This window comes from Oncorhynchus tshawytscha, linkage group LG33 (genome assembly GCF_018296145.1).
Source record: "Oncorhynchus tshawytscha isolate Ot180627B linkage group LG33, Otsh_v2.0, whole genome shotgun sequence".
Lineage (NCBI taxonomy): Eukaryota > Metazoa > Chordata > Actinopteri > Salmoniformes > Salmonidae > Oncorhynchus > Oncorhynchus tshawytscha.
The window spans coordinates 38802293-38823240 of record NC_056461.1 but is presented as its reverse complement, the minus strand read 5'-3'; the positions used below and the strand labels follow the sequence as shown (position 1 = coordinate 38823240).

Genomic DNA, 20948 nt, shown 5'->3' with positions numbered 1-20948 from the left:
CTTGAGTGGTCCAGCCGGAGCCCGGACATGAAGCCGATCTAACATCTCTGGAGAGACCAGAAAATAGCTTTGCAGCAATGCTCCCCGTCCAACCTGGCAGAGCTTGAGAGGATATGCAGAGAAGACTGGGAGAAATTCCCTAAATACAGGTGTGCCAAGCTGTAGAGTCATACCCAAGAAGACGCAAAGCTGTAATCACCGTCAAAGGTGCTTCAACAAAGTACTGAGTAAAGGGTCTGAATACTTCTGTACATGTGCTATTTCAGTTTTTAAATTTCTAAAAACCTGTTTTTGCTTTGTCATTATGGGGTATTGTGTGTAATTCGGTGAGGGGAAAAAACTATTGAATCCATTTTAGAATAAGACTGTAACATAACAAAATGTGGAAAAAGTCAAGGGGTCTGAATCATTTCTGAATGCACTGTATGTCTAAAATAGAGGAGACATGGGATCTTTAAAGCCTAACCAGAGGAAACTATGTTTCCACATGGCTAGGCTTTAGTGCCCGAAAGATAATGAGCAATTAATAAATCACTCTTCTGTGTGGTACGTAAAGAGGTTACTGGACAGGTGTGGAAAATGATCAGTGACTAGTAGTATTCAACTCAAGCATTTACATAGCATTAGTCTGTAACAAAACCATTTTGTACCCACGACACAAAATTCTACAACTGGCTAGTTTCGGCTCTTCTCGTCTTGTTGGCTGTTGTATCTGAACCCGGGCTTAAAAGAGTTGTATAGTATGATTGGTGGAAGATATTTCAAATCTGATTCCAGATAGCTTTGGAAATTTGAAAAGTAGATTTGTTTTTAAAAGTAGATTTGTTTTTAAAAGTAGATTTGTTTTTTTAGAAGGTCAAAAAGTTTAAAAAGTATAAATGTTATCAAAAGCATGTTTATCAAGACCAAACTTTTTTTAAAGTTTGAATGGTGTTTCTAAGATGTAATGTAGCCCTCGACAGACTAAACAGTCAGAAATAAATTGTTCAATATAAAAAAATGGGACTACTGAAGCAAATCCCGTTAATGATCTGGATTAATGATTATCACCATCCCTTATATATCTCAAGTTTGTGTATTTCCGAGAGCTTTCTAGTGACATTGTACTCATAGTCTCCAGGGTGTGCTCCAGTCTTGAGCTTTTTATTGGTTAGTGTTTCCCAGTAGTGGTGCCAGTTCCCATTTCTGTCTTTCCCAAATCCATACACATTCACCTGCATTTGGAATTAAGTGTTTAGAGAATTAGTTTAATAACAGTGTTTACAGAAGTTTTATGTATGGCAATGTGATATATTGTCTATGCAGCCTATAGGCCTACATGATTTGGGTGTTTAGTGTTATACTATATGCATTGCGTGGTGTAGCATACAGTCTATCTTGTAGTGACCTGAGAAAGTACCATTCCTAGCAGAGCATGTTTTGGTATTGCTAAACACTGCACAATTTAAACACTTTGCTCTCCAAATACTCTTTCCCTGACACTCGTGTAAATATTGTAAATTACTGTGTCCTCTTGTATTTATACTTATGAAAATGTTTATTCTGTTCCATTGAACTTCATTGTTTTACTTATTTCTTATTGTTGTTGCATTATAGAGAGGGAACCTGCTAGTAAGCATTTCATTTGACTGTGTACACCATGTGTATCCTGCGCATATGACACAACTTGAACTTGATGTGTGTTGATATGTAAAACGTCTTACCTCGTCACAAATGTGTAGGGCTAATATCAAAGCCATGAATCCGGTGGAGGGGTATTTGCCGTAATAGTCAAGCCAGACTTCATGAACATATTTCATGAACACAGGATTCAGAACCAATACCTGCATGGAATATATTATACATAAACAGTATGATTGAATTAGAAAATGCAATGCAAATAGTCTGGGTAGCCATTTGACTAGATGTTCAGGAGTCTTATGTCTTGGGGGATAGAAGCTGTTAAGAAGCCTAGATTTGGCACTTCGGTACCGCTTGCCGTGTGGTAGCAGAGAGAATAGTCTATGACTAGGGTGGCTGGAGTCTTTGACAATTCTTAGAGCCTTCCTCTGACACCGCCTGGTATAGAGATCCTGGATGGCAGGAAGCCTGGCCCCAGTGATGTACTGGGCCAATCGCACTACCCTCTGTAGTGCCTTGCGGTCGGAGGCCGAGCAGTTGCCATACCAGGCAGTGATGCAACCAGTCAGGATACTCTCGATGGTGCAGGTGTAGAACCTTTTGAGGATCTGAGGACCCATTCCAAATCTGTTCAGTCTCCTGGGGGGGAATAGGTTTTGTCATGTCCACTTCACAACTGGCGTTGTGTGCTTGGACCATGTTAGTTTGTTGGTGATGTGGACAACAAGGAACTTGAAGATCTCAACCTGCTCCACTGCAGCCACGTCGATGAGAATGGGGGCGTACTCGGTCCTCTTTTTTCTGTAGTCCACAATCATCTCCTTTGTCTTGATAACGTTGACAGAGAGGTTGTTGTCCTGGCACCACACGGCCAAGTCTCTGACCTCCTCCCTATAGGCTGTCTCGTTGTTGTCGGTGATCAGGCCTACCACTGTTGTGTCATTGGCAAATTTAATGATGGTGTTGGAGTCGTGTCTGGCCGTGCAGTCATGAGTGAACAGAGAGTACAGGAGGGGTTGAGCACGCACCCCTGAGGGGCACCTGTGTTGAGGATCAGCGTGGCGGAAGTGTTGTTACCTACCCTTACCACCTGGGGGCGCCCCGTCAGGAAGACCAGGATCCAGTTGCAGAGGGAGGTGTTTAGTTCCAGGAACTTTAGCTTATTGATGCGCTTTGAGAGCACTATTGTGTTGAACGCTGAGCTGGAGTGAATTACTAGCATTCTCACATAGGTGTTCCATTTTTCCAGGTGGGAAAGGGCAGTGTGGAGTGCAATAGAGAATGCATCATCTGTGGATCTGTTGGGGCGGTATGCAAATTGGAGTGGGTCTTGGGTTTCTGGGATGATGGTGTTGATGAGAGCCATGACCAGCCTTTCAAAGCACTTCATGGCTACAGACTTGAGTGCTACAGGTTGATAGTCATTTAGGCAGGTTACCTTAGTGTTCTTGGGCACAGGCACTATGGTGGTCTGCTCAAAACATGTTGATATGACAGACTCAGACAGGGAGAGGTTGAAAATGTTTGTGAAGACACTTGCTAGTTGGTCAGCGCATGCCCGCAGTACAAGTCCTGGTAATCCGTCTGGCCCCGCGGCCTTGTGAATGTTGACCTGTCTAAAGGTCTTACTCACATCAGCAGCGGAGAGCATGATCACACTGTCTTCCGGAACAGCTGGTGCTCTCATGCATGATTCAGTGTTATTTGCCTCGAAGCGAGCATAGAAGTAGTTTAGCTCATCCGGTAGGCTCTTGTCACTGGGCAGCTCTTGACTGTGCTTCCCTTTGTATTCTGTAATGGTTTGCAAGCCCTGCTACATCCAACGAACGTCAGAGCCGGTGTAGTACGACTCGATCTTTGTCCTGTATTGACGCTTTGCCTGTTTGATGATTCATCGGAGGGCATAGCGGGATTTCTAATAAGCTTCCGGGTTAGAGTCCCACTCCTTGAAAGCGGCAGCTCTAGCCTTTAGCTCAGTGCGGATGCTGCCTGTAATCCATGGCTTCTGTTTGGGGTATGTACATATGGTCAATGTGGGGACAACATCATCTATGCACTTATTAATGAAGCCAATGACTGATGTGGTGTACTCCTCAATGCCATTGGAGGAATCCTGGAACATATTCCAGTCTTTGCTAGCAAAACAGTCCTGTAGCTTAGCATCTGCTTCATCTGACCACTTTTTTATTGTTTTAGTCACTGGTGCTTCCTGCTTTAAATTTTGCTTGTAATCAGGAATGAGGAGGATGGAAGTTTTCAAGGTTTTCTTGTTTGATTATGGTGGAATACAGCTCATTCAATGCTATCTTAGTGTCAGCCTCTGACTGTGATGTTATGTAAACAGCTACAAAGAATATAGATGAAAACTCACGCGGTAGGTAGTGTGGCCTGCAGCTTATCATGAGAAACTCTACCTCAGGCGAGCAAAACCTCGCAGACTTCCTTAGATATCGTGCACCGGCTGTTGTTTACAAAAATACATATACCGCCGCCCCTTGTCTTACCAGACACCCCTGTTCTATCCTGCCGGTACATCGCAACAGGAAATGTGAATTATCATTTGGATAATAATTGATTGAGTTTTTTGGAGGGGTTGATACGTTTTCATGTTTTTTTTAGCCTCTAATAAAGTGGTTCACAATGTTTTTGTAGTCCCGTACCCCTTCAAACACTCAACCTCCAGCTCCATACACCCTCTAGCACCAGGATCAGTGCACTCTCAAATATTGTTTTTGCCATCATTGTAAGCCTGCCACACACACACTATACGACACATTTATTAAACATAAGAATGAGTGTGAGTTTTTGTCACAACGTGAGAAGTGACAAAGAGCTCTTATAGGACCAGGGCACAAATAATAATATAGTAATAATCAATCATTTAGCTTTTTATTTAACCACCTTACATATAAAACCTTATTTGTTCATTGGAAATTGTGAATAACTCACCAGAAGGGTGTGTTTGAAAGGAAGCATATTACTCTGCAATGTTGGGTTGTATTGGAGAGAGTCTCAGTCTTAAATCATTTTCCACACACCGAGAATCCACTCTCACATAGGCACGTGGTTGCAAAGGGCAACAGTGTCTTAACAGCGCAATTTGCCAAGGCAGGATACTCTGGTCTCAGCCCAATCCAGAAATCTGGCATTGACTTCTGATTAAACTCCATTTTCACAGAACCGCTTGTTGCAATTTCGATGAGGCTCTCTGGTTCAGATATCGGTAAGTGGACTGGAGGCAGGGCATGAAAGGGATAACGAATCCAGTTGTTTGAGTCACCCGTTCCGGGAATGTCCCTGCGTAATTGCGCACCCAACTCACTCAGGTGCTTCGCTATATCCCGTTTGACATTGTCCGTCAACGTGAGTTCATTTGCACACACAAAAAATCATACAATGATGGAAAGACCTGTGTGTTTTCCTTGTTAATGCAGACAGAGAAGAGCTCCAACTTCTTAATCATAGCCTCAAATTTGTCCCGCACATTGAATATAGTTGCGGAAAGTCTGTGTAATCCTAGATTCAGACCATTCAGGCGAGAAAATACATCACCCAGATAGGCCAGTTGTGTGAGAAAGTTGTCATCATGCAAGCGGTCAGACAAGTGAAAATGATGGTCAGTAAGAAAACTTTAAGCTCATCTCTCAATTTAAAAACAACGTGTCAATACTTTGCCCCTTGATAACCTGTGCACTTCTGTATGTTGTAAAAGCGTTACATGGTCGCTGCCCATATCATTGCATGGTGCAGAGAATACACAATTTCAGGGGCCTTGCTTTAACAAAGTTAACTATTTTCACTGTAGCGTCCAAAACGTCTTTCAAGCTGTCAGACATTCCTTTGGCAGCAAGAGCCTCTCGGTGGATGCTGCAGTGTACCCAGGTGGCGTGGGGAGCAACTGCTTGCACACGTGTTACCACTCTACTATGTCTCCCTGTCATAGCTTTTGCGCCATCAGTACAGGTACCAACATGAGCAGCAGCTATGTTTGGCTAAATACGGACTGTTAGTGGAATTCCCACGAGAGAGTAACGGTTAATGTGATTGGATGTTAATTATTTCACTAGGCTGTACCTGTATTTGACATTGTGTTGTTATTTCGCTGAACACTAGATGGTTTAATTTTATTTTTGGCAGCGAAACGAGGCTACACAGGCGGGAAAAAAACTCACCCAAATGTATAAATGGACTATTTGAAAATGTGAATCACATTTTTATTTGTGTATACCGCGACGGCATTGCGCGTACCCCTACAGGAGGCCTTTTGTCTCTTGCTAGGCCGTCCTTGTAAATAATAATTTGTTCTTAATTGACTTGCCTGATTAAATAAAGGTTCAATCCAAATAAATCAAATAAAAGTTAAATGAAATCAAATGAAGATCCTACATCGGTACTGATGGGCCTCTTCTCCTATAGCATTTTCATTAAACGAACATGGCTCAAAGGTCCCCCCACCAAAACAAAAGGAGTGTCAATGGCATCATCCTAGGTGCTTGAATTGTGTTGAGTTGTACAATAAAACTGGACTACGTTCAAAAATCCTCATTCCATTTTAGTAATGGGCATACCACCAACACCATAGAACCCCACAGTGGAGGTGCCATAATACCCATAAAACCTAGTGGTCAAACAAGGAAATGGTTCCTTAAAATAAGGCCTGTGTTTCGCGTAGGCTTACCCTGGCGTGACGTTTTGAAAACCATGTAAATCTCTCTCAGACAAGGTGACTTTTATCAATATATTCGGCTCTATTTACTCTCAGATTCAAAAATGCAAATTAGCATCAAAGTAGACATCATGCAAGACTACACATTCCTGCAAGCTCCTGCACATGGAGTAAAGTGAGTTTGGAAAATCTGAAACTATGCATCTTAAAAATAGTTTTAAGATGTCCGTACTCAGAATGAGCGCTGGCATGAAAAGCAAACCACCCTAGACATAAAACCCTTAGGCATCGCCCCAATAGGGTTAACCCACTTGGTGGGAATTGTAGCATGGATCATATAGTATTGCTACACTGCCCCCTCCGAACAGGAAGGAATGTCCCTGTGCTTCGATGACTCAGCCACCATATTCAGACCATGTGTTCCCAATGGCCTCACCATTCCCCTTCTGACACCAATGTAGCAAAGAGTGAGGCAGGGAAGCAAACCCAGGTTGCTTCCATGAAAGGCAAACACCTTACACACTGCACCAATAACCCACTTGGTGGGAATTGTAAAATGGCCAATATAGCGAGGATCGCTACAATATGGTCACTGTGATAGAACATTTATTTTCATTGGTGATTTTCTGAATTTATCTAAGTCTCATCAAGTAGGCCTAGCCTGATTATCTAGCCTGATTATCAGACATCTCCATGTAGACTGGATCGTAAGAGACAATGTTCTTCTGGTAAAGCAAGTACACTTTTTAATTGAACTATCATATTAAAGAGATTAAACAGGGTCTTAAGTACTTACAAATTGGTAACATATTGTACATATTGTAAAATAAATGAACATACAGTGTATCATAGGAAGTTATGTACAATTTTCAGGGAGCTGTTTTGCCTCGTGAGCGAGCACTACATTCAAAACTACGACCTGAAATTATATAAAACCTTTATAACGCATATTTAATCTCAGTATTCACAATAATGGTAGTATTGTGTGCATGTAAACATACTCTGAACAATTCCACGTTGACACTCTTTCACTGCATTGTGTGTGCAAAACACGGATGATAAACACAAGTGAAATTATCAGAAAGGGCTGAGAGTTTCCGTTTACGAGACTTCGCAAATGTGTTATCGAGCATCTGACCAAATTACACACGATTTTAGGGTCAACCGAGATTAGCCCATACCTAACTAACAAACATCCTCAATTACCTACTATCCAACATATAAACATATCATGCATTTATCATTGACTGTAGATGTATTAGAACCATAATACATGATCGTGATCAATAATGTGACTCACCAAATCTTTGTTGGCCTTTATCTTCGGTCTAAGACGTAAATATGAGCTGTTGAATAAAATAAGACCTAGATTTTATCCAGAGTTTCTATGTAATCTTTGAAAAATGCATGGTGTCACAGATTGATGGACTAATCAAAAGGAGAACGGTTACTCACAAGGTGATGTGAGACCCAGTGGTAATGGCACCGGGTAGCCACTGAAGGTCCAGAGTCTTGAAAGGGAAAAACAAGAGACTAGTGGTGTTGTCCAGATCTATGGCACTCTCTGGGTACATGATGTGATGTGTGGTGCGGCTGCCAACATCCCGCTCATAGCCAGAGGTACGAGCCTTGTTCATTCTGGATAACACAGTAAATAACCGGGATCCATATCATGATTGCCATATTCCAAAACACTTTAATTCAAAACACATAGTCATTTATACCGCCAAGATAAAAAAAAATGAAAACACCAAACCAAACCAAAACAGGTATATATAGAGGACATTAAATCATTAAGTTGGATGAAGGCACAACTTTGCCATACTGTCTTCTGTGACACCATGGATAAGGCCATTGAGGGCTATATATATGTTCAAATAGTTTATTTCTTCTTATTGTACTTGGTAAACAAACTGAAAGGGTGCATATAATACCACCTGGAAGTCTAAACAGGTATAAAGCCAAGGTTAGTGATTAACTGCCACATGCAGCTATGCCACATTTTTGCTACTTTCTCCCTGGAGTGTGCACTTGTTCACTACTTCCCACAAATCTAAAAGCACTGAACAACCATGTGCAAGTGAACAAGTGCACACTTTGAGGTAGGAGGGACAAATGGGACATAGCCCTTAATTCCTTGGAATTCTTTGATCCTTCCTTAACCTATAGGAAGTCCCGCCCAGTTGACTCCTTCAAAATGGTGAAAGTCCTCCATTGCACTGCTCATGCTAAAACAGGCTGTGTTGCACTGCCCATGCTAAAACAGGCTGTGTTGCACTGCCCATGCTAAAACAGGCTGTGTTGCACTGCCCATGCTGAAACAGGCTTTGTGGCAAGTGTGCCCTCGATCAACCACACCCTCTCAGTTGGCTTACCTTATGATGACATCACTGGAGTCGATGAGGGCTCCGTAGTGGGAGCCCTTGAGGTTCCCAGAGTTCCCCACCACAGCACAGGTCCTACAGCGCTCAGGGCCTGCATCCATGTAAAGGTCAGCATCAGGGATGACCTGGAACAACTTCTCCACCACCTCGCTAAAGTTGGCTATGTTACGGTCTTTCTGCAATTTCTGGTTATTTAATTGCACCAGACAATACATAAAACAACAATGAATACACAATAAATACACAACAATGGACAGGCTGACACTAAAAGCATCCTAATGCAAATGACACACTATGTGACTATAACATCTGAGGAAACCCACAAACTAAAGGTAAGACTCCAGAGCCACCTGCTCTTTACACTGAGGTTATTGATGACTACTATAGCAAACCGTTAATCAGTTGTCAGTGACCATGCTTATATTGCAGCCTAAACATCAAATAAAAGAGTTCATTCTGAATAAAACTCCCTCGTATACAAAAATATAACTCCAGTAAACTATTGGAGATTCTTAAAGGGACAGTGTGAGATTTTGGCAAACCTCCCCAGAGTCAGATGAACAAGTCGTTTCATGTCTCTGTGTGCAATTTGATGGAAGTTTATGGTTGTTTCTTGATTGCCAGAGGTGGGACCAAGTCAATATTATTCAAGTCACGAGTAAGTCTCAAGTGACAAGGTCCAAATCTCAAGTTGAGTCCCTTGTAGAACGGGTCGATTCTCGAGTCATGTCCAAGACGTGCATTCTAAGGACGAAGTCGAGTCAAAGGTTTCAAGTCAAGTAGAAAAATTCTACAGAGGCAATGACTCGTTCAACCACAAATCTTTGTCTATTTATTGAGGCTACCAGACAGGCCTTTTCATTATTTTGTCTACAACATATTTTGATTATGTAATAATTCATTTTAACAACCAATTCCAAACACAAGTTTCATAAGTAAAGGATACATTTCAAGCCATTTTGCATACCAAATGACCAGTAGAGCCTATGCTAGTCATTGTTGCTTAATGCCCCATTGCTAATAAACGGTTCATATCCTCGATCACCAAAATGTTTTGGAACTGCATTTTTATTGATGTCAATCCTCTCTCCATACAATTTGACATTTGCGCTGCACCCGATCTTATAGCTGAACATCAAATCTGAAATCTGTTCGCTGACCCAGTGGTTTTCAAACGATTTGACCCGCAATCCTTAAAATGTGTGTGACCCCCGCGCATGCACACGTGCACACTCGCTACGCAAATATAGCCTGCCACTGGGCACAAACATAAATTCAACGTCTATTCCACATTGGTTCAACAACGTTGATTCAACCAGTGTCATTACAGTCATAAATGGTGATGCAAATGCAAGATACGGAAATAAATGCAATTTACACCTGCATTTTGAACTGAATGTAATTTATGTGAACAGTCAATATCAACTTGAGATATCATGTCACATTGAGCCCTGGGAGCAGTTGTTTTGGAGGATTTACTGAGCTGAGCAAAAATTAAAGAAGGAAGCAACAGTGACTCAATCAATAAAAAAGTGGTCAGATGAAGCAGATGCTAAGCTACAGGACTGTTTGGCTAGCACAGACTGGAATATGTTCAGGGATTGCTCCAATGGCATTGGCACACCACATCAGTCACTGGCTTCATCAATAAGTGCATCGATGACGTCGTCCCCACATAGACCGTATGTACATACCCCAACCAGAAGCCATGGATTACAGGCAACATCCGCACTGAGTTAAAGGCTAGAGCTGCCACTTTCAAGGAGTGGGACTCTAACCCGGAAGCTTATAAGAAATCTCGCTATGCCCTCCAACGAACCATCAAACTGGCAAAGCGTCAATCCTGGACTAAGATCAAATCATACTACACCGGCTCTGACACTCGTCGGATGTGGCAAGGCTTGCAAACCATTACAGACTACAATGGGAAGCACAGTTGAGAGCTGCCCAGTGACACAAGCCTACCAGATGAGCTAAACTACTTCTATGTTCGCTTCGAAGCAAATAACACTGAAACATGAATGAGAGCACCAGCTGTTCCAGAAGACTGTGTGATCACACTCTCCGCAGCAGATGTGAGTAAGCCTTTAAACAGGTCAACATACACAAGGCCGCAGGGCCAGACAGATTACCAGGACTAGCAAGTGTCTTCACTTTCAACCTCTCCCTGTCCGAGTCTGTAATACCAACATGTTTCAAGCAGACCACCATAGTCCCTGTGCCCAAGAACACTAAGGTAACTTTCCTAAATGACTACCAACCTGTAGGACTCAAGTCTGTAGCCATTAAGTGCTTTGAAAGGCTGGTAATGGCTCTCATCAACACCATTATCCCAGAAACTCAAGACCCACTCCAATTTACATACCGCCCTAACAGATCCACAGATGATGCAATCTCTATTGCACTCCACACTGCCATTTCTCACCTGGACAAATGTGACACCTATGTGAGAATGATATTCATTGACTACAGCTCAGCGTTCAACACCATAGTGCCCTCAAAGCTCATCAATAAGCTAAGGACCCTGGGACTAAACACCTCCCTCTGCAACTGGATCCTGGACTTCCCGACGGACCGCCCTCGGTGTCATGCTGATCCTCAACACAGGGGCCCCTCAGGGGTGCGTGCTCAGTCCCCTCCTTCACTCATGACTGCACGGCCAGGCACGACGCCAACACCATCATTAAGTTTGCCGATGACACAACAGTGGTAGGCCTGATCACCGACAACAACGAGACAGCCTATAGGGTCAAGACAAAGGAGATGATTGTGGACTACAGGAAAAATAAGACCAAGCACGCCCCCATTCTCATCGAAGGGGCTGTAGTGGAGCAGGTTGAGAGCTTCAAGTTCCTTGTTGTCCCCATCACCAACAAATTAACATGGTCCAAGCACGCCAAGGCAGTTGTGAAGAGTGCATGACAAAACCTATTCCCCTTCAGGAGACTGAAAATATTTGACATGGGTCCTTAGATCCTTAAAAGGTTTTACAGCTGCAACATCGAGAGCATCCTGACTGGTTGCATCACTGCCTGGTATGGCAACTGCTCGGGCCTCCGACCTCAATGCACTAAAGAGGGTAGTGCGATTGGCCCAGTACATCACTGGGGCCAAGCTTCCTGCCATCCAGGATCTCTATACCAGGCGGTGTCAGAGGAAGGCCTGAGTCATAGACTGTTTTCTCTGCTACAGCACGGCAAGCGGTACCGGAGCGCCAAGTCTAGGTCCAAGAGGCTTCTAAACAGCTTCTACCCCCAAGCCCTAAGGCTCATGAACATCTAATCAAATGGCTACCCAGACTATTTGCATTGCCCCCCCCACTCTTTTACACCTCTGCTACTTTCTGTTGTTATCATCTACAGTGCATGCATTGTCACTTTAAGAGTCTGGTGTCACTGAGAACTGTCCTTGTTTTTGAAAGAAAAGCACATTTGTTGTCCATTAAAATAACATCAAATTGATCAGAAATACAGTGTAGACATTGTTAATGTTGTAAATTACTATTGTAGCTGGAAACAGCAGATTTGTTATGGAATATCTACATAGGCATACAGAGGCCCATTATCAGCAACCATCACTCCTGTTTTCCAATGGCACGTGGTGTTAGCTAATCCAAGTTTATCATTTTAAAAGGCTAATTGATCATTGGAAAAAGTTACAGGCTCAAAATGGCCAGAAACAAAGTTCTTTCTTCTGAAATTTGTCAGTCTAGTCTTGTTCTGAGAAATTAAGGCTATTTCATGCAAGAAATTGTCAAGATCTTATTCAACACCGTGTACTACTAACTTCCCAGAACAGAGCAAACTGGCTCTAACCAGAATAGAAAGAGGAGTGGGAGGCCCCGGTGCACAACTAAGCAAGAGGACAAGTGCATTAGTGTGTTTAGTTTTAGAAACAGACCCCTCACAAGTCCTCAACTAGCAGCTTCATTAAATAGTACCCGCAAAACACCAGTCTCAACGTCAACAGTGATGAGTTGACTCCGGGATGCTGGCCTTCTAGGCAGAAAAAGCCAAGACCAAATTTTCAGCGGTTAAAAATATATGTTTATTAATTGTGAAATTATGAAAAATATTCATAAATTCCACCCATGCAGCCACTAGAGGGACGATTTGGTAATTGAACTATAGGGGGGGTGTATGATACACACCTGTGTATCAATCTAATTAACATAATAAAAAATCTCCATCTGTCAGTTTAAACTAGAGATATTGGCTGTGTCTCAATCCACCGCTTCTGCCTATGTCGGCCTTCCGCATTTCCAGTGGAAAGTTTTTTCGTTTTTTAAAGTAAAATTGTGACATGGGGGCAGTATTGAGTAGCTTGGATGAATAAGGTGCCCAGAGTAAACTGCCTGCTACTCTGTCCCAGATGCTAATATATGCATATTATTAGTAGTATTGGATAGAAAACTCTCTGAAGTTTCTAAAACTGTTTGAATGATGTCTGTGAGTATAACAGAACTCATATGGCAGGTGAAAACCTGAGAAAAATCCAACCAGGAAGTGGGTCAAAGCCCAAGGCTTAGGAAGTGCAACATAACCAATATCCCACTGTATCTACAATAGGGGCTGAGTTTTTAAAAAACTACTGAGGCATACAGAGGCATCTGAGGCTTGTAGTTTTTTTTAAACTCAGCCCCTATTGTAGATACAGTGGGATATTGGTTATGTTGCACTTCCTAAGGCTTCCACTAGATGTCAACCGTCTTTAGAAACTTGTTTGAGGATTCTACTATAAAGGATGGGCACATAGGAGCTGTTTGAGTCAGTGGTCTGGCAGAGTGCCTTGGGCTTTGACGCGCGGTCATGAGAGAGTTAGCTCTTGTTCCATTGCTTTTCTACAGACATAGGAATTCTCCGGTTGGAACATTATTGAACATTTATGTTAAAAACATCCTAAAGATTGATTCTTTACTTAGTTTGACAGGTTTCTACGGGCTGTAACGGAACTTTTTGAACTTTTCGTCCGACGTTCGGCGCGACCTGAACGCGCTTTTGGATTTGTTTACCAAACGCCCTAACAAAAGAAGATATTTGGACATAACTGATGGACATTATCGAACAAACCAAACATTTATGGTGGAACTGGGATTCCTAGTAGTGCATTCTGATGAAGATCATCAAAGGTAAGTGAATATTTCTAATGCTATTTATCACTAATGTTGACCACCCAATATGGCGAATATCTTTTTGGCTGCTTTGTTGTCTGAATGCTGTACTCAGATTATTGCATGGTTTTCTTTTTCTGTCAAGTTTTTAAAAAATCTGACACAGCGGTTGCATTAAGGAGAAGCATATCTCTAATTCCATGTGTAACACTTGTATTCTCATCAACATTTATGATGAGTATTTCTGTAACTTGATGTGGCTCTCTGCAAAATCAATGCATGTTTTAGAACTACTGAACATAATGCGCCAATGTAAAATGAGATTTTTTTATATAAATATGCACTTTAGCGAACAAAACATACATGTATTGTGTAACATGATGTCCTATGAGTGTCATCTGATGAAGATCATCAAAGGTTAGTGATTAATTTAATCTCTATTTGTGCTTTTTGTGACTCCTCTCTTTGGCTGGAAAAATGTCTGGATTTTTCTGAGACTTGATGGGTGACCTAACAATCGTTTGTAGTGCTTTCGGTGTAAAGCATTTTTTAAATCGGACACTGTGGCTGGATTAACAAGAATTGTATCTTTAAAATGGTGTTTGATACTTATATGCTTGAGGAATTTTAATGATGAGATTTTTGTTGTTTTGAATTTGGCGCCCTGCACTTTCACTGGCTGTTGGCCAGGTGGGACGTGTCCCACGTATCTCCGAGAGGTAAGACTGCCAAGAAATACTCTGTGTGACCCAGATTTCACTGTAGTTAAAGGTTTTAACCTGTTAGGGCAAGGTGAGACGTCTGCGTCTCACATAGCCTACAGGAAATGGAAATGCGCAACGCCAAATGCTAATAGTACTCGCTAAAACTCAAACTTTCATTAAAACACTCATGCAGGGTACTCAATTAAAGCTACACTCGTTGTGAATCGAGCCAACATGTCAGATTTTTAAAATGCTTTTCGGCGAAAGCATGAGAAGCTATTATCTGATAGCATGCACCCCCGCAATACCGGAAAAAGACGTAAACAAAGGAATTAGCGTAGCCGGCGCTACACAAAACGCAGGAATAAAATATAAAACATTCATTACCTTTGACGAGATTCTTTGTTGGCACTCCTATATGTCCCATAAACATCACAATTGGGTCTTTTTTTCCGATTAAATCCGTCCATGTATGCCCAAAATGTCCATTTATGAAGCGAGTCAGATCCAGGAAAAAACAGCTTTACAAAACGCTACGTCATTTTTTTTTATTAAAAAAGTTGCCGATAAACTTCGACAAAACACTTCAAACTACTTTTATAAGCCTACTTTAGGTATTAGTACACGTTAATAATCGATCAAATTGATCACGGGGCGATCTGTAGTCAATAGCAGCAGTTCTTGAAATGAAGCTCAGTTTTCTCTCTCTCAAAAGTTCAAGATGTGTACTTGATGACAGGCGGGTCTATTTCTCATCTGACCAAGGATTAAAAGCAATGCAAATGACAGTACTGGCGACATCGTGTGGAAGCTGTAGGCATTGCAACCTCATCGCCATCTATTTTCCCTTCCCATTGACAATACAGGCAACTGGCGGAAGGATATCATTATTTTTTTTGTGAACAGTTTTCCTTGGGCTTTCACTTGCCCCTCACGCTCTGTTATAGCCACAGACATGATTTAACTAGTTCTATAAACTTCAGAGTGTTTTCTATCCAACAATACTAATCATATGCATGTGCTATATTCCTGGCATGAGTAGCAGGACGTTGAAAATTTGCGCAATTTTTAACAAAATGTTGAAAAAAAAGACCCGAGCTCCAAGGATGTCGGTAGGCTACTCTGTTTTTGCCAAGAAAACCTGAGAAAAATAAACAAGCTCTTTATGGTCACTAATCTGGATAAGTGCGCCCGCCTTTGCATGCCAATGCTGATGACTGGTCATTGGTCAACAGTCAAGACACGCAACTTTTTTGGTTCTGAAGCAAAGATTAGATGTTTTTGAAAAAAGAATTTGGTGCAATGCTGTAGGCCTATGTTAGTGACCAGATCAAGTAAGCAAAGGTATAAATATAAAATACAAATGGTAAATGATTTGTAGACTATTAAATATGTAGTGTATTAAAATATGTAAATGGTAACCACTCCAGTTTTCTGCTGCTTTCATGAGGTCATCATTTAAAAAGCCTTACAACCTCTCATTCATTCAGTTTCACACTCGGGTGGCAGGTAGCCTAGTGGTTAAAGCACTGGGCCAGTAACTGAGAGGTTGCTAGATCAAATCCCCAACCTGACAAGGTAAAAGTCTGTTGTTCTGCCCCTGAACAAGGCAGTTGTAATTGTAAATAAGACTTTTTCTTAACTGACTTGCCTAGTTAAATAAAACACTTGCAACACCCCCCAAAATCTTCTCACTGTTCTAGCTAACTCAACCTGTGTTGATTGAGGGCTTTTTTACAAGTTTGATACTATTTCTGGCTGCATGGAAAATAATCCACAGAGAATCTGTGCCACAAAATGTTCCAAAACCTGGCCAGATAATTTCAAGTCATCAGTCTCAAGTCAAAATCGAGTCCCGTGTCTTGAGGCTCCAAGTCGAGTCTCAAGTTTTTAAAATTTTATATCAAGTCTAGTCTCAAGTCATCAAATTTGTGAATAGAGTCAGACTTGAGTCCAAGTCATATGACTCGAGTTCACACCTCTGGCGATTGATAACTAGCGTTAGCGCAATGACTGGAAGTCTACTGGATCAGCTAGCATTAGTGTAATCAGCTAGCTGACCCCGTAGACTTTTGTCAGTGCGCTAAAGCTAGCTGACTTTAGTAAATTTAAAAGAGGGCTTGATTGTCAAAATGTCACACTATTCCATTAACTTTAGAAAACAATAAACAGGTTTTGATATTTCAATGTGTAGTGATACTGAGTGTTTGGGACTCTCCTTGACCAATGGAAACATGAATAGACTTATCTACATAGGAAGATACTGTTTCTGTGACAGTCGATCAGTTGTTTTTTACAGATAATAATCAATTACTGTTATAACGTTTAGAATAATCAATGCAAAGGTCACATCAATGAGATGGCGGATAGTGTTTTATTTTTCTAATTTGTTTTATTTAATTAGCATTCTATCTATTTTTTCTTGGTAGGTGTGGAAATGTACTGTGTATAATGTATGAGTAAATATGTGAATATGTGTTGGGTGTGACAGCAGGCATTTCGCTTTTATTGCTTTAAGATAAGATGTAATAAAAAACAGTTGATAAAAACGTTTTTATTACCTGCCACCACATTCTTGTATCGTTGGAGAGTGTCTTGTACTTTCTGGTCAGAAAGGGTTGAACCGATGTGTTGAAGCGCTTCTGAAACCAGAGGTCATCGTCTGGCTGTGTCATACATTTGAGACAGGCGCAATATTTTGAGGAGAGGATCCTGTCCAGAGGCCGAAGGGCATTTTTAACAAAGTCCACAAGCGAATTGGAGGACAGCTGTCCGGTATAAAACACAACGATAGTAGTGATGCAGAGTAGAACGATGACACAAAGGACTTTTCTAATCCTGAAGATAATCATTTTGCCGATAGCAGGGAATCTGTTGGGTGTCACAGAATCCTCACCACCTGTAAAGAGATCAATAATAAACTGACAATTACATTTTGTATAGAATAGATGTAACCTATAAGTCTTAATCAAACAGCTGAAGGATGAAAGGCTAATTAACAATTTGAAATATGTAAATAAGGTATTTCTGTTTTTTATTTGTAATAGATTTGCAAACATTTCTAAAAACCTGTTTTTGCTTTGTCATTATGAGGCATTGTGTGTAGATTGATGAGGGGGGGGGGACTATTTGATACATTTTAGAAGAAGGCTGTAATGTAACAAAATGTGGAAAAAGTCAAGGGGTGTGAATACTTTCTGAAGGCACTGTATACGGAAAGGGGGATACCTAGTCAGTTGTACAACTGAATGCATTCAACTGAAATGTGTCTTCCGCATTTAACCAACCCCTCTGAATCAACATTCAAATTATGCCTATAGAAGAGAAAGCAATGTGTTGTTTTTATTGTGCTTACTGAATTAAGTTAAAAGTGAGCTACCCACTCTCAGACCAGCCTTACTTATTGAACCTTCCTTATAAACTACATTAGCGTTCCAAAGATTAACTATAAAAAGTGAGAAATAAGTTGTACAAAACTGCTGAAGGAAGTCCCACTAACTGGGAAAGTAAGTTTCCTAAAGATGCGTGTGGTTACTAGCTTGTCTTAAAGTTTTTAAGGTTGTAAAATAAGAAGCAGTGAACAGTAAAGTGGTAATGTTCGGTATGTTAGAGGCATGAAAAATTAGCAACGGACTTGAATGCAGGTGTTAGGCGGGTAGCCAGTAAATGAGCCCTTTCAAGTGATTGTTTGACAATCAGATTAAAACATCACGACTGGTTGTGTTCATGCCACAATAAAAGGAGGCAGCTAAACTCACAAAGACGCAGCTCCAACAACACATAATATCACATTATTCTGCCTAAATACAACGATAACTTCTCTCACCCAGTGGCATGAGTGCTGTTTAGGTGAGAGCTGATGTCGCCCCATGAAAACCAAGGCCCACTTTGCCAAAGGCAGGGGCGCACAATATGTAGCTTGTCCAAGCCCAGCGCGCCTCTCCAGGGTGCTGTTGGAAAGACGCAGCGCTGCGGCGATCCACTAACGCTCTATCAAATTAATTTAACATAAATGATATAGCGGCAGGGTAGCCTAGTGGTTAGAGTGTTGGACTAGTAACCGAAAGGTTGCAAGTTCAAATCCCCGAGCTGACAAGGTACAAATCTGTCGTTCTGCCCCTTAACCCACTAGTTCCTAGGTCGTCATTGAAAATAATTTGTTCTTAACTGACTTGCCCAGTTAAATAAAGGTAAAAAATAAATCAAAATAGCCTAACGTAGAAAGAGCCTTTGTGTTTTTTCTGTTAGCCCATAGACTGGAGACCAAATGTATTACAATGTTATGAGACAGACACATTTTCATTCATTAACTTAATAATGAGGAGACAGAGAGAGTGCAGGACAAAGTCAACTAAAAAGGCAGACATCCGTAACAGAGGTGGACAGCAAATGGTGCTGAAATTAATTCATTTCAACAATTGTCTTCATTTTAATTCGACTTAACTAACATCAAGAGGGCTTTTTGAAGCCTATTTCTTCCTATAAAAAAATAAAAGGTAGGTCTACCTGTTTGACAGATGCAATTATGCTATCCATAGATTTTGATCTGTATAGCCAAATACTCCAATACTGTCACCATGCACTCCTTAAATACCTCCATGCCTGGGAAGGGCTGGTGTGTTCGGTTAAAAACAGGGCTCACATTGAGTGGGGGTATACCCTTTGTTAAAGAAAATGGCAAAAACTATACCTGTTGTTAACTTTATATTTTGAAATAAATAAATAAAAAATATCCAGATAATATAAAGCATTCTATAACAATATTAAATGCGTGATGCCTTTTGCTAGAAACAACCTTTAAAATGCCCACAAAAGACGTGACTCTGATGCATATGGAGATATATTGATTCCTGCATATCATGGATGAATCTTGAGCTGGAATGTGAAGCTAACTAAAGCTAGCCAATTCAATAAAAACCTGAGAACTCTTAACTAGATTCTTAGTATACCCCTCAGGGTTAACAATAACATTTATTGAAGTTTGAAAAGACAACACACCATTACAGATGTCAGCAAGAAAAACATTTAAGTTAACAAAACACAGAACATACATGAAAATCAAAAGGTACAAGACAAAAAATGACAATCCTCCACGAGTAGTTATTTTAACTATATACACACTTACCTGCAGACAATGTAGATGTTGCACATCTCTAACCCTGCCAAGTCTGGCAAGTTGTAAATGTGGTCCGAAGGACAGCAACAGTTACCACTGCTTAGAGCGAAAGTTCATTCAAGTTCAGGAGGAAATGGATGGGAAATCTGACAGCAACCACCTATCTCCAGTGCACTTCCTGAATGAGTCATAAGCAGCAACAAGTTGTGTATATGAAGTATTATTGGGTATTAAGTTAAGTGTATTTTCAGTAAAGTATGTTATGTTATGTACTATTAACTGACCAAATGTACACTGAGTATACCAAACACAGCCTCAATTTGTTGGGGCATGAACTCTACGAGTTGTCGTAAGCATTTCACAGGGATGCTGGCCCCTGTTGATTCCAATGTATCCCACAGTTGTGTCAAGTTGGCTGGATGTCCTTTGGGTGGTAGACCATTCTTGAGACACACATGAAACTGTTGAGCGTGGAAAACCCAAGCAGCGTTGCAGTTCTTTACACACTCAAACCGGTGCGCCTCGCTCCTACTACCATACCCCCGGTGCCCATTCAATTGTTTAAAGGCTTAAAAATCTGTCTGTAACCTCCCTTTTCATCTACACTGACTGAAGTGGATTTAAAAAGTGACATCAATAAGGGGTCATAGACTGACCAGGTGAATCCAGGTGAAAACTATGTTATGGAAAGTGCAGGTGTTCTTAATGTTTAGTACACTCTATAGACTCTATAGTTTACTTCTCATATTCTCACCCATGGCCATGACCCAAAATACAGAAATGAGGAGGCGCTGATAGAATGCAATTTATTTCATTATACTTTGGAATAGTAAACCTTGCTGTCTCCCTGTATTCCCTCTCACTATTCCTCCAGGGATTAAACAAGGCAGAATTGACAAGGCTAAGCAGGAATACTGATGATATTTGGAGGCTCCTCAGAGGACTCTGTAGGGTGGCACCATGGTGTAGCCGGAGGATGGCTAGTTTCTATCCTCTTCTGGGTACATTGACTTCAATACAAAACCTAGGAGGCTTGTGGTTCTCACCCCCTTCTATAGACTTACAGAGTAATTATTCATTATTAACTTCTGGAGGGCGTCCTCCAACCTATCTGAGCTCTTAGAACATGAACTGACATGTTTCCCAGCCAATCAAAGGATCAGAGAATGAATCTAGTGCTGAAAGCACAAGCCACAGCTAGTTAGCACTGCAGTGCATAAAATGTGGTGAGTAGTGGACTCAGAGAAAGACAATAGTTGAACAGTTTTGAACAAATTAATTTCTTTAAAAAATGAAGGAGAATCGAGAGGAGAGAGAGCTACAGTTGAAGTCGGAAGTTTACAAACAC

General features: G+C 41.2%; 2 protein-coding genes across 2 annotated transcripts in view; one reads left to right on the top strand and one right to left on the bottom strand.

The window, feature by feature from the left end:
• LOC112231423 overlaps positions 1–20948 on the top strand; it is a gene marked incomplete in the record, with an annotated part of 690592 nt that overhangs the window by 84328 nt on the left and 585316 nt on the right.
• LOC112254503 (CMP-N-acetylneuraminate-beta-galactosamide-alpha-2,3-sialyltransferase 1-like) lies at positions 356–19710 on the bottom strand. Its single transcript, XM_024427167.2, has 7 exons — positions 19610–19710; positions 17046–17383; positions 8662–8855; positions 7742–7924; positions 7587–7632; positions 1704–1823; positions 356–1214 (listed from the first exon to the last, which is right to left on the bottom strand). The coding sequence occupies exons 2-7, from the start codon at positions 17334–17336 to the stop codon at positions 1047–1049; spliced, it is 1002 nt and encodes a 333-aa protein (XP_024282935.1). The 5' UTR covers positions 17337–17383; positions 19610–19710; the 3' UTR covers positions 356–1046.